Below are 12,565 nucleotides of genomic sequence, written 5' to 3'. Positions count from 1 at the left end.
CCATTATGTAGTATAGGCTGTTGACCATTTAATGAGCTATTTTAGTAGAGACCGTACAAGAATCGGGCTCTCTAGGGAATAACTAGCAGATCGCTCCCTTTTTCCACTTGGGACTTTTACCATATGTATAACTCATAGTAAAATGTTTGAGTAAAATGTTAAATGAACTTAGACCAAGAAGTCACCAGTAGTAGTAGTGGATTGTGCTACCATGTCATGTAATTTGTATTACGTACTATCAATTCAGTGTTAAGTACCAGTCCGATCCTAATATGTTTAATTCTAAAGCAACTAGCAACTTTACATAGAAATCTTTATTTTTTATGCAGTTGTTCTGTTACAATTTTAATATGAAGCATCCATTTACAGTAAGTTTTCTATTACTGCATTAAGTAGTTATATTTATGCAGTGTGTCTGTGTGTGGATATTTTTAGTTTAAATACCTTTATGATAACCTATGATAATTATTACATTAATACATTTAGTTTGGTATGTTTATATTTAATAAACCTTTGCCTTTATTTTATAAATTGGTTTGTCAGTAATGCCTCTAAATTAAGCTTCACAGCAGTAAAATAAGAAATAGGGTATGCTCACACAGATCAATTTCTGCAACAAATCTGCAACGTGTAAACATGCCCTATGATTTGCACATTTCTACAACAAATTTGCCATATTTGAACATGATACTAATATTTTTACAAGAGCATAATTTCTTATTTGTATAATTTTGATCCATCCTTCGGAACTGGCCCAATAGGGATAAGAAAGTATGTTCTTTTTAAATCATGACAAAAGCTGCGGCCAGAGTTGCATATATATATATATATATATATATATATATATATATATATATATATATATATATATATATATATATATATATATATAGCATAAAAGAGTAAACTTTAAAGGCAAAGGTCGTGCTGCACGTAGAATAGTAATTTATCTGTGCATATAGTATATGGTAGTTTATGGCTTCTAGTAATAAGAAATGAATGTTTTAATATTGTTTTCATATAGTGTGTGGAAATATTTGGCATTTCAGGAATAAGAACATATAGATTATAATTTTCACTCTTATACATTTTAGGGATATCTATTTCACTTGTTAGTGGCAAAGTCTTACAATAGTTGTGATTTCATATAGGGTGAGATTTATCAAAACCTGTCCAGAGAAAAAGTTGCTGAGAGGCCTCTGAAAAATGAAAGAAGCGATCTGATTGGTTGCTATGGGCAACTCAGAAACTTTTCCTCTGAACAGGTTTTGATAAATCTCCCCAATAATCCTTACAAGGAAATTATGAACCTGTACCTACAACAGGTTACAGTTAGTTTTTACTGCTCATGGATATGTAAACTACATAGAATATGACTGGATACCAAGACTATAGTTTGTATGCTCGGGTTACAATGGAAAAACTAGGATTTTATTCTTCTTATTTTAATAATTTATTTATTTATTATTTTATTAATAATATATCATCTTAAAATGGTAATAGAAACATCATTGTAATATCATTGTATACCCCCTATAGGAGAGCGAACATGTGACAAACTTGACCAGAAAAATGGATAGCCTTGGCAGCAACCATTCCATACCAAGTATGTCAGTCAGTACGGGTAGCCAGAGCAGCAGTGTAAATAGCATGCAAGAAGTCATAGACAACATGAGCCCAGACCTGAGCTTGATGCAAAGTTACAGTTGCACTTTCGATTCCACCTCTTCTTTGGTACCTAAAAAGGTAAGTGAGTCTTTTCACTTGGGTATGTCAGGTTAGGAGCTAGAGACTCAGTTTACTTTAGTAAAAGGTGCATTGAACAGATATTATGCACTTAAATAAAAAATGTTAACAAATGTATCTATCACCATATGGAAAGGTGCTATCATTTTATGTTTTGGAGCATTTGCGTTACAATGATCCCCCTAATCTGCTGTTAATTTAAGCCCAGATTTATCAAACTGTGTGAGAGAAAGTGGAGTGATTTCCCCACAGCAACCAATCACAGTTCAGCTTTCACTTTACCAGAGCTCGTTTGCTGAGCTGTGATTGGTTGCTGTGGAAAAATCTCTCTACTTTTTCTCTCACACAGTTTGATAAATCTGGTCCTAGTCCTCAGCAGAGTCTCCAGGGTGGTGACCAGATGCAGCCTGCATATTACCTCATCCAAAATAAGCTTGGTGGCCCAGATTTATCAATCTACCTAAAACCAAAACTGTCTGGTGTTACCCATAGCCACCAATTACAGATCGGCTTTCTCATCTTACCAAGCTTTGGTAAAATGGATGTTGAGTTGTGATTGGTTGCTGTGGGCAAAACCCATAATTTTCTCAAGCAGCAGTTCATCATATGCAGGCACAAAGATACTGTATGGGCTACTTTTAAGATTGTTTACATGCTGTGGATTTGTTGCAGAGCAGATGTTGCTTTACTTCCCTATTGAAGTTACTTTAGAAACTCTGCTGCAAAACTGCAATGTAAGAACTTACCCTGAAAACTTTCTTAGGGTTATAAAGAAATGCAGCAAATGTGGTGCAGCCTAGTTCTGAGGTTACAAAAGTTCTGCAACAAATCTGCATGTATGAACATTCTCTTACATGGCTACTGCTGCTGTACAACTGGAGGATGAGGAGGCAGGGGAGGAGGTTATAACCTAAAATGCTGTGAAGTGTATGTGTGTGTGTTGGATTTGGTGACGATGAAGGAGATTTATCAAAACCTATGCAAAAGAAAAGTGGAGCGGTTGCCCATAATAACAAATCTGGTCAACTTTTTCTATGCTCAGGTTTTGATAAATCTCCCCAAATGTTTCCTATTTCCAAATATGTCTACCCATTAAAAGGCTTTAGGGGCAAAGAAAAGCAGTGTATACAATTAAATGTTAAGCCTTTCCCACATTTAACATTTGGTATAAAGTACTTATTTTCTACCTTCATTTTGCCTCAAGGTACACAATCTATTAGCGGTCTCCAACCTGCGACTCTAGCAGCCTTTGTCGCTGTTGCAAAACCACAACTTGCACTTGGAGACTACTGCTCTACATGAGAGTAGTCTTTAGAATAAAATAAATAAAAATATTAATAATAATTAAAAACCTAACTAATGCCAAATTATAGAAAAGGTTATTCTGAAACCCTGTGATCTTTTAGAATAAAAAAAAAAACATAAAAAAAAAACTAGGAAGAAAAGTAGCATAAACTAAAAACAAACAAACAACCCCCCCCCCCCCCCCCCCTGTAGATAAGCCATTAGTATAGCAGTGACAATGACACAATTTGCAAGTCTAAATGTTACACATTGTCCTAGTGATGGTCACTGAGGTGGATGTGATACAACAGAATACTTTTAGGAGTGGACCCAAACTGTGACAACAACATTCTGTGACAAATCACAGGCAATTGGCTAAATGGTGTGATTCATGGTGGAGATCATCACCACGACAATGGCCTTTAGTCAGACAAGTCCATTTTTTGGCCTAGTTCATTGTTGTTTGGACACCAGTACACATGTAAATGCATTGTACGGACATGTTGTAATGGTCAGCATAACAAACAATAGCTGTGCCCTGGTCAATTGCCAAGTGACCCTTTTGACATGGACATCTCTAAGTCTACCGAATATGGTTGCCATCACTTTGTCCTACTAGTGACATTACTTGTCAGAAAATAAGTAAAACCAGATTTAGTGAGGATTTAATGGAAGTTGAAGAGGAAGGGTAAAAGCAAGTTAGGTTTATTTGCTGTGGACATCGTCCGCTTCAAATCTGCAAGAGTAATTTGCATCAAAGGAGTTTTCCCACTAAGTAAAGTAAAATCAGATGTGTACCCTATACTTAGTGTATAGATGTACACGTGTGCAGTGTTTTATGTACAATGGAGGAGAATTATCAAAGCCTGTGCAAGGGAAAAGGTCCAGTTGCCCTTAGCAACCAGATTGCTTCCTTAATTTTTTTAAAAGGCTTGAGACTAATAAAAGAAGCGATCTGAGTGGTTGCTATGGGCAACTGCTCCCCATATCCTCTGCAAAGGTTTTGATAATTCTCTTACAACCCTACACTTAAAGGGGTATTCCAGGCAAAACCTTTTTTTTTTATACATATCAACTGGCTCCGGAAAGTTAAACAGATTTGTAAATTACTTCTATAAGAAAATCTTAATCCTTCCAATAGTTATTAGCTTCTGAAGTTTTCTGTCTAACTGCTCAATGATGATGTCACGTCCTGGGAGCTGTGCATGATGGGAGAATATCCCCATAGGAACTGCACAGCTCCCGGGACGTGAGTCATCAGAGAGCAGTTAGACAGAAAACAACAACTCCACTTCAGAAGCTAATAACTATTGGAAGGATTAAGATTTTTTAATAGAAATAATTTACCAATCTGTTTAACTTTCCGGAGCCAATTGATATATAAAAAAAAAGTTTTGGCCTGGAATACCCCTTTAACTGTTTTCATTCACCATAAAGGTCTATTCACTCATACAGTATCATGCACATATTTGATGTGCAGGATTTGAAGCTGCAGAGTTCAATGTAAACTAAATGAGTTCATATGGTAAAAAACACGCTATTCAATGGGATGGCTTAATCCAAAGTTTTTATTTTTTTCTTATCAACATGCAGATATACAATGGATATTAATATCCATGATATAGCTACATGTTGATGATTCATTACATGTTCTACATAAGAAGAAAAATATAAAAACTTTTGGATTAAGCAATCCCATTGAATAGCATGTTTTTTGCCATAGGAACTGTATCTAATGCTTGGACTAAGGAGCTCTTTTTTACTATTGGATTGTTGAACAAAATGACTGAGCACAGCTTTAAATCCTGAGCATCAAATATGCGCAGGATACTGTACGTGTGAATACACCCTTAGGGCTCGTGCACACAAGTGGATTTATTTGTGGGTTTCCCGCTGCGTGTTTGAAATGGGGCGGGCTATTTGCAGCAGGTTTTCGGCTGCGGAATTTCTGCTGTGCAAAATTTGCAGCATAACCTATTGACTTTAATAGGGCTTGTGGCAGATTTTCTGCATGGGAAATTCCACAGCCTATAATCTGCTGCGTAGAGCCCATCCCCTTTCAAACAAGCAGCGGGAAACCTGCAAATAAATCCACTTGTGTGCACGAGCCCTTAAGGTTAGGGTCATGTGCCGTGTTTTGCTGCATATTTGCTGCTGGCTAGAAGTGGCAATGGGTCAAGTCAATAGATAGCAAAATATGCAGTTGATTTTGCTACCTATTGACTTCAATGGGTAGGACAATATCCAGCTGCAAATAAACAGCAAAATATGGCATGTGTGACCCTACCCTTAAAGGGGTACTCCGGTGAAAGCCTTTTTTCTTTTAAATCAACTGGTGGCAGAAAGTTAAACATATTTGTAAATTACATATATTAAAAAATCTTAATCCTTCCTGTACTTATTAGCTGCTGAATACTACAGAGGAAATTCTTTTCTTTTTGGAATTCTCTCTGATGACATCACGAGCACAGTTCTCTCTGCTGACGTTATTATAATAATAATAACGCTTTATTTATTGTTGTCCTTAGTGGGATTTGAACCCAAGTCCCCAGCACTGCAAGGCAGCAGTGCTAACCAGTGAGCCACCATGCTGCCCTTAGCATACATCTGCTATGCACGGTTGCTAAAATGGACAGAGATGTCAGCAGAGAGCCCTGTGGTCGTGATGTCATCAGTGTTCCAAAAAGAAAGGAATTTCCTCTGTAGCAATCAGCAGCTAATAAGTACTGGAAGGATTAAGATTTTTTAACAGAAGTAATTTACAAATATGTTTAACTTTCTGTCACCAGTTGATTTAAAAGAAAAAAGGTTTTCACCGGAGTACCCCTTTAATCTGATCACTTCCTTCTGTGCGTGGCTGTGGTTTTGCCATGCAACAGACCACACGCTTTCCCACAATTCCCCTTGCTTGTATGTACAGTGGAGACTATCTGCCAGTACTTCTAGCATGGAGTATGTGTGACTGTTAGTGGAAACAGTACGGTTTCAGAAAATGTTCGGTTTCACGTAATGCATGAGTTTAGACCTAGTTATCTTAATGGGAAAACTCCTTTATATCCTGCTGATTTGGGGAGAATTTTGCATTCCCCATTGATCTCAGCATGTCAGATCTACTATTGCCAATAGTAAAATGTGCCGCAAATCCATCTAGTGTGCATTTGCCGTAATTCTTATTAATAAATGCTGCGGCATGCATATGTCTATGCAGTAACTGGCCCATAATAGTGGACGCAGCATGCCCTAGCACCCATTTACAGTCCTAACCAACAGGTGGGTGACTAGTATTCAGGACCACATCTGGGCTACAGCTGTCAGATGATGTCACCTTGCTGTGGCCCTTTTTAAAAAAAATTCTAGGGTGTAGGGCAGTGGTCTCCAACCTGCGGACCTCCAGATGTTGCAAAACTACAACTCCCAGCATGCCCGGACAGCCAACGGCTGTCCGGGCATGCTGGGAGTTGTAGTTTTGCTAAATCTGGAGGTCCGCAGGTTGGAGACCACTGGTGCAGGGGATCTAATCTTGTATAACAGCATCTTGCAGCCAGCGCACCTCCAGCTGTTGCATAACTACAACTCCCAGCATGCTTGGACAGTTGACAGCTGTCTGGGCATGCTGGGATTTGTAGCTTTGCAAGAGCTGGAAGCACCCTGCTTGGAAAATGCTTTTTTTTTCTTTTAAAGACAGAGAAGGAAACCCAGTGGGATGATCAGTAAAAAGTGTAGGTCCTAGGGATGGAGGTGCCCGCCCGGCCACCATTTTGGGGGTGTTCCCCGCCTCTCACAGTTGTGGAAATGTCATATATTTAGCGATCGTGCTGTCTCTTTAAAAGGGGGGATGATAAAAAAAAAAAAAAAGATGCGAGTGATCCCTCCTCAGCGAGGCTGGAAAGTGCTAGAACGGAGCAGGGTCTGAGGAGCAGTGCCCGTCCACCCCAGCCAGACTGAGCGGCGGACACAGGGGCCGGCTCCTTGCCCGCACCCCCACTCCTGCTCAGCCACTTCCCCCCCCACCCTATATATAAAATAACATAGATCTATTGCAGCCAGAAGGGGCGGAGACTGCACAACCAAAGCCCAAAAATAGAGCAGCAGCATCGGCAGCATCATCGGCGGCGGCGGCGGTGGTGGCAGCATCATCTAAAAGACAAAAGGATGCACAGAGGGAGGGGGTAGTGCTGCCCATGCCAGTGTGTAGGGAGAGCTGCAGCCGCCTGATCGCTGCTGCTGCTGCTGTGTACTTAGTGTGTGTGTGTGAGTGTGTGTGTACGTGTGCGATATAAATAAATATATCTCCATAGATTCCCTCCCCGTCCCCTCCTCCTCCTCTGCCGCCTCCTCCTCCGGCTGGATGGGATTGTGGAGCTAGGGAACTGCTGCCGTGCTGGAGCCATACAAGCATCTCTTTAAAAGGATCAGCTGACCCCACCGAGCTCCAGCTGCAATGGGCTGCTGCTGCTGCCGCCGTCTCTCCCTTCGCCCCTCGCCCGGTGGCATCTGCAGGGACTGAGCCCCCCGGGCACCACACACCGAGAAAGAGAGAGACATCGGCGATCACCGATCAGCTACACACAGGAGGGGGGACAACGGGGAGTGAGAGGGGAGAGACGGCCGGGGGGGCGGGAGGGAAGGTGGGGGAATCACGTTAAACTATGCATCTCATAGAGCCGTGCTGGCGCGGACGGAGGGCTGAGAGACACGCTGCCGCAGACGGGGCCACAGCACACTCCTCTCTCCTGCTTTTCACCCCTTCCTGCAGGATCATGCATTCATAAGGGATGAGGCGGACCACAGGGATCCCAGGCCTGAGCTGCGGCCTACCCCGTCAGTGCAAAGTCAGGCACTTCATTACCGGACCCGCGAGCGATTCGCTACAATCAAATCAGCATCTTTGGTAAGAAGCAGCGGCGCCGCTTATTTATTAGCCGCTACTGCCGGCTCTATGTTCTCCCATTGCTAGTACTGCTGCCATCACCCATCCCCCCCCAACCTCCTCCTCCTCCCCCTCCCAATACCCCCCCACCGTCTTGTGCTGCACCTTCCCCTCACCTCATCCTGGCACCCTCAACCCCATCACCCCTCCCTCCATAAAAAGAGATTTGCATCTCCTGGTTACCCTCCCCCGTCCCCTATCTGTCGTTCATGTTTTAATGTTTGTTGGCATAGCAACCAGGGCTTGCAAAGGAGGAATTCTAGCCCTGTGCATGGAATACAAAAATCCCCTCATATTGTCATAGAGCAGCATCTATGTGTGTGCATGTAGATAGAATGTGTTGTGTGCCACAGAGGTGGTGCTGAGAATACTGCAATATTAAATACAAGCTGGGCAGGGAGATGGCTCTGGGAAGATGGAGCTCTTTGTGTGTGTGTGCAGGCTTCTCTCCCGTAATGTCACCTGTGTGTGTGGAACCATGCCCTCTCCGTTACACCTTTCCCTCTCTATCTATAGCTTTCCCCTTTACTGATGGGTGGCGAGCTTTTCGTTGCTTGACCCTCCCTGGCTGCTGACGGGTGGTGCATGTCTAGTGTATGGTGAAGGACTATATCGAGGCATCATCCTACATGTTTGTGTTGTGAGAAGACACAAGAACCATGGCTTTCTTCTCGCCAATGTTCCCCCCCCCCCCCCCCCCTTCCTTCACATTTCACTGTGCAGGGGTCAGTTGTGTTGCAGACAGAAAATGTGTATATTTATGGAGCTATCCATTGCATAATCCTCCAGATATTCCCTTCTAAATAGGGTGTCCTTGCAAGATGATGGGGGGAAAAAAGAGGGGGGGGGCACGTCACACCCCTTCACATATATCTACACACATGTACAAATATGTATGTATAGATGGATATTTACATACGTCCCCCCCAATCACTATTTGGCTTCCTTCTAGCTGTGATAGTCATTGCTACATTTATGGATAAGGGGCAGAGCCAGGTTCTGTCGACATGTACTGATGCTGCTTGGCACAAGAGTAAAAACCCAATTCTAGAATTGTTGCTGGTTCTACCAGAGGCTGGCATATGCCATATTGTATAGGTCCTCACAGTCTCTGAGAAGATGTGAAAGCTGTTTTGCATATACAAACTGCATTTGGAGTGATGGCAAGATGTTTTATTTTTTTTTCAATAACACCACGGTTATCATAGGAGAGGAACCATTTTTAATGGTTTCTATTCTGCAATCCTCCAAAGTTACTCTCCAGCAACCCATTTTCCCCTCTTATGTCACATGAAAGGCAGTTGTAGGTTTTGTGCAAAAAATGCTTACTCATGTCAAAACCCCAAAATGTTGCAAGTCTCCAGTTGCAATGCCCATGTAAAGAAGCCAGCACATCCTTGTCAAGGTTTCCTTGGTGGTTTGTGTTGCCATGTTGTTTGTATGTAAACAGCCGTGTACTATGTTGATAAACAGTAACTTACAAATACAATTCTGCTCCACCACCTTGTCATTGGCCTGATCTTCGTGTCTCTGCAGTTAGAACATGGCCACTTACCTGGTACAGTCATGAGGATGGTACTTGCTCCTTTTTCTGTACATTACCTTTTAGATCCGCTGTCTTACTGGCAAAATCATCTTGCTATTATATGCTTGTATACCCTATTTAGAAACAAGTACAAAATGTAGGCCTCTTGTCCAAAAAGCTTGGTGTATAAATGTTCACCAGTGGAACATTTGTGGGGAGATTGTAATGATTTTTGTAAGGCCTATGTTATAAAACTTACTTTATAATCTCAAAATTTAGACTTGCCAAGAGTCCACTTCCTGGGGCCCCTTTTGCATGTAAAAGTTACTTCACATCCTGATGTAACCTTGGGTTGTTGGGTGAATACAAAGAAGCTCTTAGTGGTGGCCATGGGTGTATCTGTTGATGGAGGTGTGACGCGGTTATCATTTTTGGGGGGTTATTTTACAATTTCCTATTAAGTAGTCAGCGGCTGTTTTTTGAGTTCTTCATGTGTATTGATGTGGTACCCTTATTTTATACGGTAGCAACAGTGATGTAGAGAATTTCACTGTTATCATTAGTGAGTAAAAAAAGACCTGGTGTAGACAACTGGGAATAAAGTTGTATATTATAACTGTACTGCTAAAGTCGTGTGGCCAATGTCCTGAATGGTGCAAGCAGTGCAGGTGTTTAGATTCCAATATGTAAGGTGTTTAGGGCAGTTGCCTGTATTTACTGATCATATAATGGAACATGGTACATTGTATGTTCAGATATAGCATTCCACTCAAGTTTTGCTTTTTTTATTTTTATTTTTATTTTTTAGACTTCTGTGAAACTGCAGCAAAATGCAATGGCTTAGCAAAGAAATGCTATTTTTCTGTGGATTTGCAGTAGTCATGGCATTATACTGTAACATGTCTGTTGTGTATGAATGAAAGTTGTTCTGTTTGATAAATTCATTTTTTTTTATGGTAATTTTGTAACTGCAGTTTATTATCTATGAAGTTGTCATGCTTTGCCTTTATTTCTGGCATCACAGTAGCTGACGTTGCTTTTCTTTGAAGGATGTAGGGGTGGCTTTTTGGAGGGAAGGTTCATACAGGATATAAGGAGACCTAACACATTGATAATTGATTCTCAGCTATACTGGGATAAATTGTTAAAGCTAAAGTCAATGTAAAATATATTTTGGCTAGGTTTGGCAATGGTCCTCTAAATGCAGATGTTGGGGCAGGCATGTGCCGGATGTGTTAGTCCCCTCTTCCTATTGAATATGTTTGTTTCTTAGAAAAAGTAAGTGTCTGCTGTTGGCCAAAGGATTCCATATAAGATGGTGACATGCACATGTGGCATTATTTCATTTACTAAGGTCTCCCAATTGTTTTAGGATTTGTTTAACAATTACAGCCTCCTTAGTGTTGTATGCTACTGGCCATGGGGATTATAGAGGTTTCTTTTTTTAGTTTCTGGAATTTTGAGTTTTGTATTGTTCTAGTCACAGTGAGTCAGACAGCAATTGGCATTCCCTTTTTTTTATGTTTTTGGAGTTTATTTGCTTACTACTGGGATACATCTTCTATAGAGTCCAAAAACAATGGTGCTGAAGTAGAGGAAGCTGGGCCCAGCAAATGAACTTATGTTGAGATATTAGGAATTACTGCAGACTGCAAAGTAAGTAGAGACTAATTCTGGTGATCACAATTACACAGTTGCATAGTTAAGGTTGAAAAAAGACAACAGTCCTTTAGTTTAGCCTATAGCTCTACTATCTTAATCCAAAAAAGGCAAAAAACCCTTATGCGGCAGTTGCCAGTTGCCCATACCAAGGGGAAAAATTCCTTCCCAGCTCTAAATATATTAGAATAAATCCCTGGAATGATGTTCCAGTCCCACAAATATGTAATAAGATATTTTTCTAGAGAAGCACTGTAAATTGTTTGAGGTTTGTTGCAACCAGTGGACATGCTCATTGAGTACCAACTGTTTGACTTTGCATATAAAGCATGGTTAAAGGAAAACTGTCACTTATTTTCTCCCGCACTTTACACAGGTACTGGTGTGGTGGATAGTGCGGGAGACGCTGATTAAAATGAGCCCTACCTTACCCGGATCTGCGCCGCTGTTCTCCCGCAATTGTAGTTTTAAATCTTCCTGTAACTGGCACGGGCAGTGCTTCTGCAGGTTAACTGGCACTGACGTCAGCACTGCTTATGATTATTCGTCCCCCCTCCCTCCAGTTCTCCCTCTCTACGCCGCTCCTAACTGGGGGGGATGAATATTCATAAGCGGCGCCAACGTCAGTGCCAGTTAACCTGCAGAAGCCCCGCCCGTGCCAGTTACAGAAAGATTTCAACAGATAATAAAACTACAATTGCGGGAGAATGGCGGTGCAGAACCGGACGAAGTAGGACTCATTTTAATCAGTGTCTCCCGCACTATCCACCAGTACTGTGGATAGTGCGGGAGAAAACAAGTGACAGTTTTCCTTTAGATCGCTGTTTATCAACAGTGCAGTTTTATAGTTTTTTTTTTTTTTTTTTTTATCAAATTGGTGGACTTATAGGGAAAATGGATAGTTCTGAGTTAGTCTCTCTGATGTGGGGTCCAGTACTACTGTTCAGAGCTTGGGGTTATCCATTCCTTGGTAGTAGGTTTCTGTTACTTCTAAATGTCCAATTTACAGCAACAGATACAAAGTGGTATTTCTTTGTTGGCTTTACATTAATTTGTACGATTTTAGCCAAAACTTTGTCCAAATGGTTTGTATGTTTTTTTTTTCTTGGCTTAACAACTACCTGCAACTGTGTACTATTGGGTATTTTTACACTGCGATGCTTTAAACCTTTACTGTATACTAGGTTTTTGAACACCATTTCCACCCCTCAAAGTGCGTGCATTTGAGCTTGTAGGAAGAGTAAACCATGAGTCACAGGGCTGCTGTATCCAGACAAGGTAGAGTATAATGCATTGGGAGTCTTATAGGTAACAAAATGTCATGTGGTATAGAGGACATTACTTTATGGTGGACAGCACAGACCCAGACATACATCTATCAGCCTTCTGAAGAATCTTACGTTGTCTTCCAGGCATTCCCT

At 41.2% G+C, this 12,565-nt stretch overlaps 1 protein-coding gene across 7 annotated transcripts in view; it reads left to right on the top strand.

The window, feature by feature from the left end:
* The window catches only part of TAOK3 (TAO kinase 3), a 243,625-nt gene that overhangs the window by 133,122 nt on the left and 97,938 nt on the right, over positions 1-12,565 (top strand). For 5 of the 7 annotated variants that reach the window (XM_056537203.1, XM_056537201.1, XM_056537204.1 and 2 more), the window contains 2 exons: positions 1,540-1,746; positions 7,787-7,921. In XM_056537203.1, coding sequence (XP_056393178.1) covers positions 1,540-1,746; positions 7,787-7,921 — 342 coding nt within the window. Of the gene's footprint in view, positions 1-1,539; positions 1,747-7,671; positions 7,922-12,565 lie in introns of those variants that run through there. The other 2 variants (XM_056537207.1, XM_056537210.1) reach the window with 2 other exon arrangements.

The sequence above is a fragment of the Hyla sarda genome, chromosome 1 (genome assembly GCF_029499605.1).
Source record: "Hyla sarda isolate aHylSar1 chromosome 1, aHylSar1.hap1, whole genome shotgun sequence".
Classification (NCBI taxonomy): domain Eukaryota; kingdom Metazoa; phylum Chordata; class Amphibia; order Anura; family Hylidae; genus Hyla; species Hyla sarda.
Note: the sequence above shows the minus strand (reverse complement) of the source record. Positions and strands in the feature narration are given on the sequence as shown.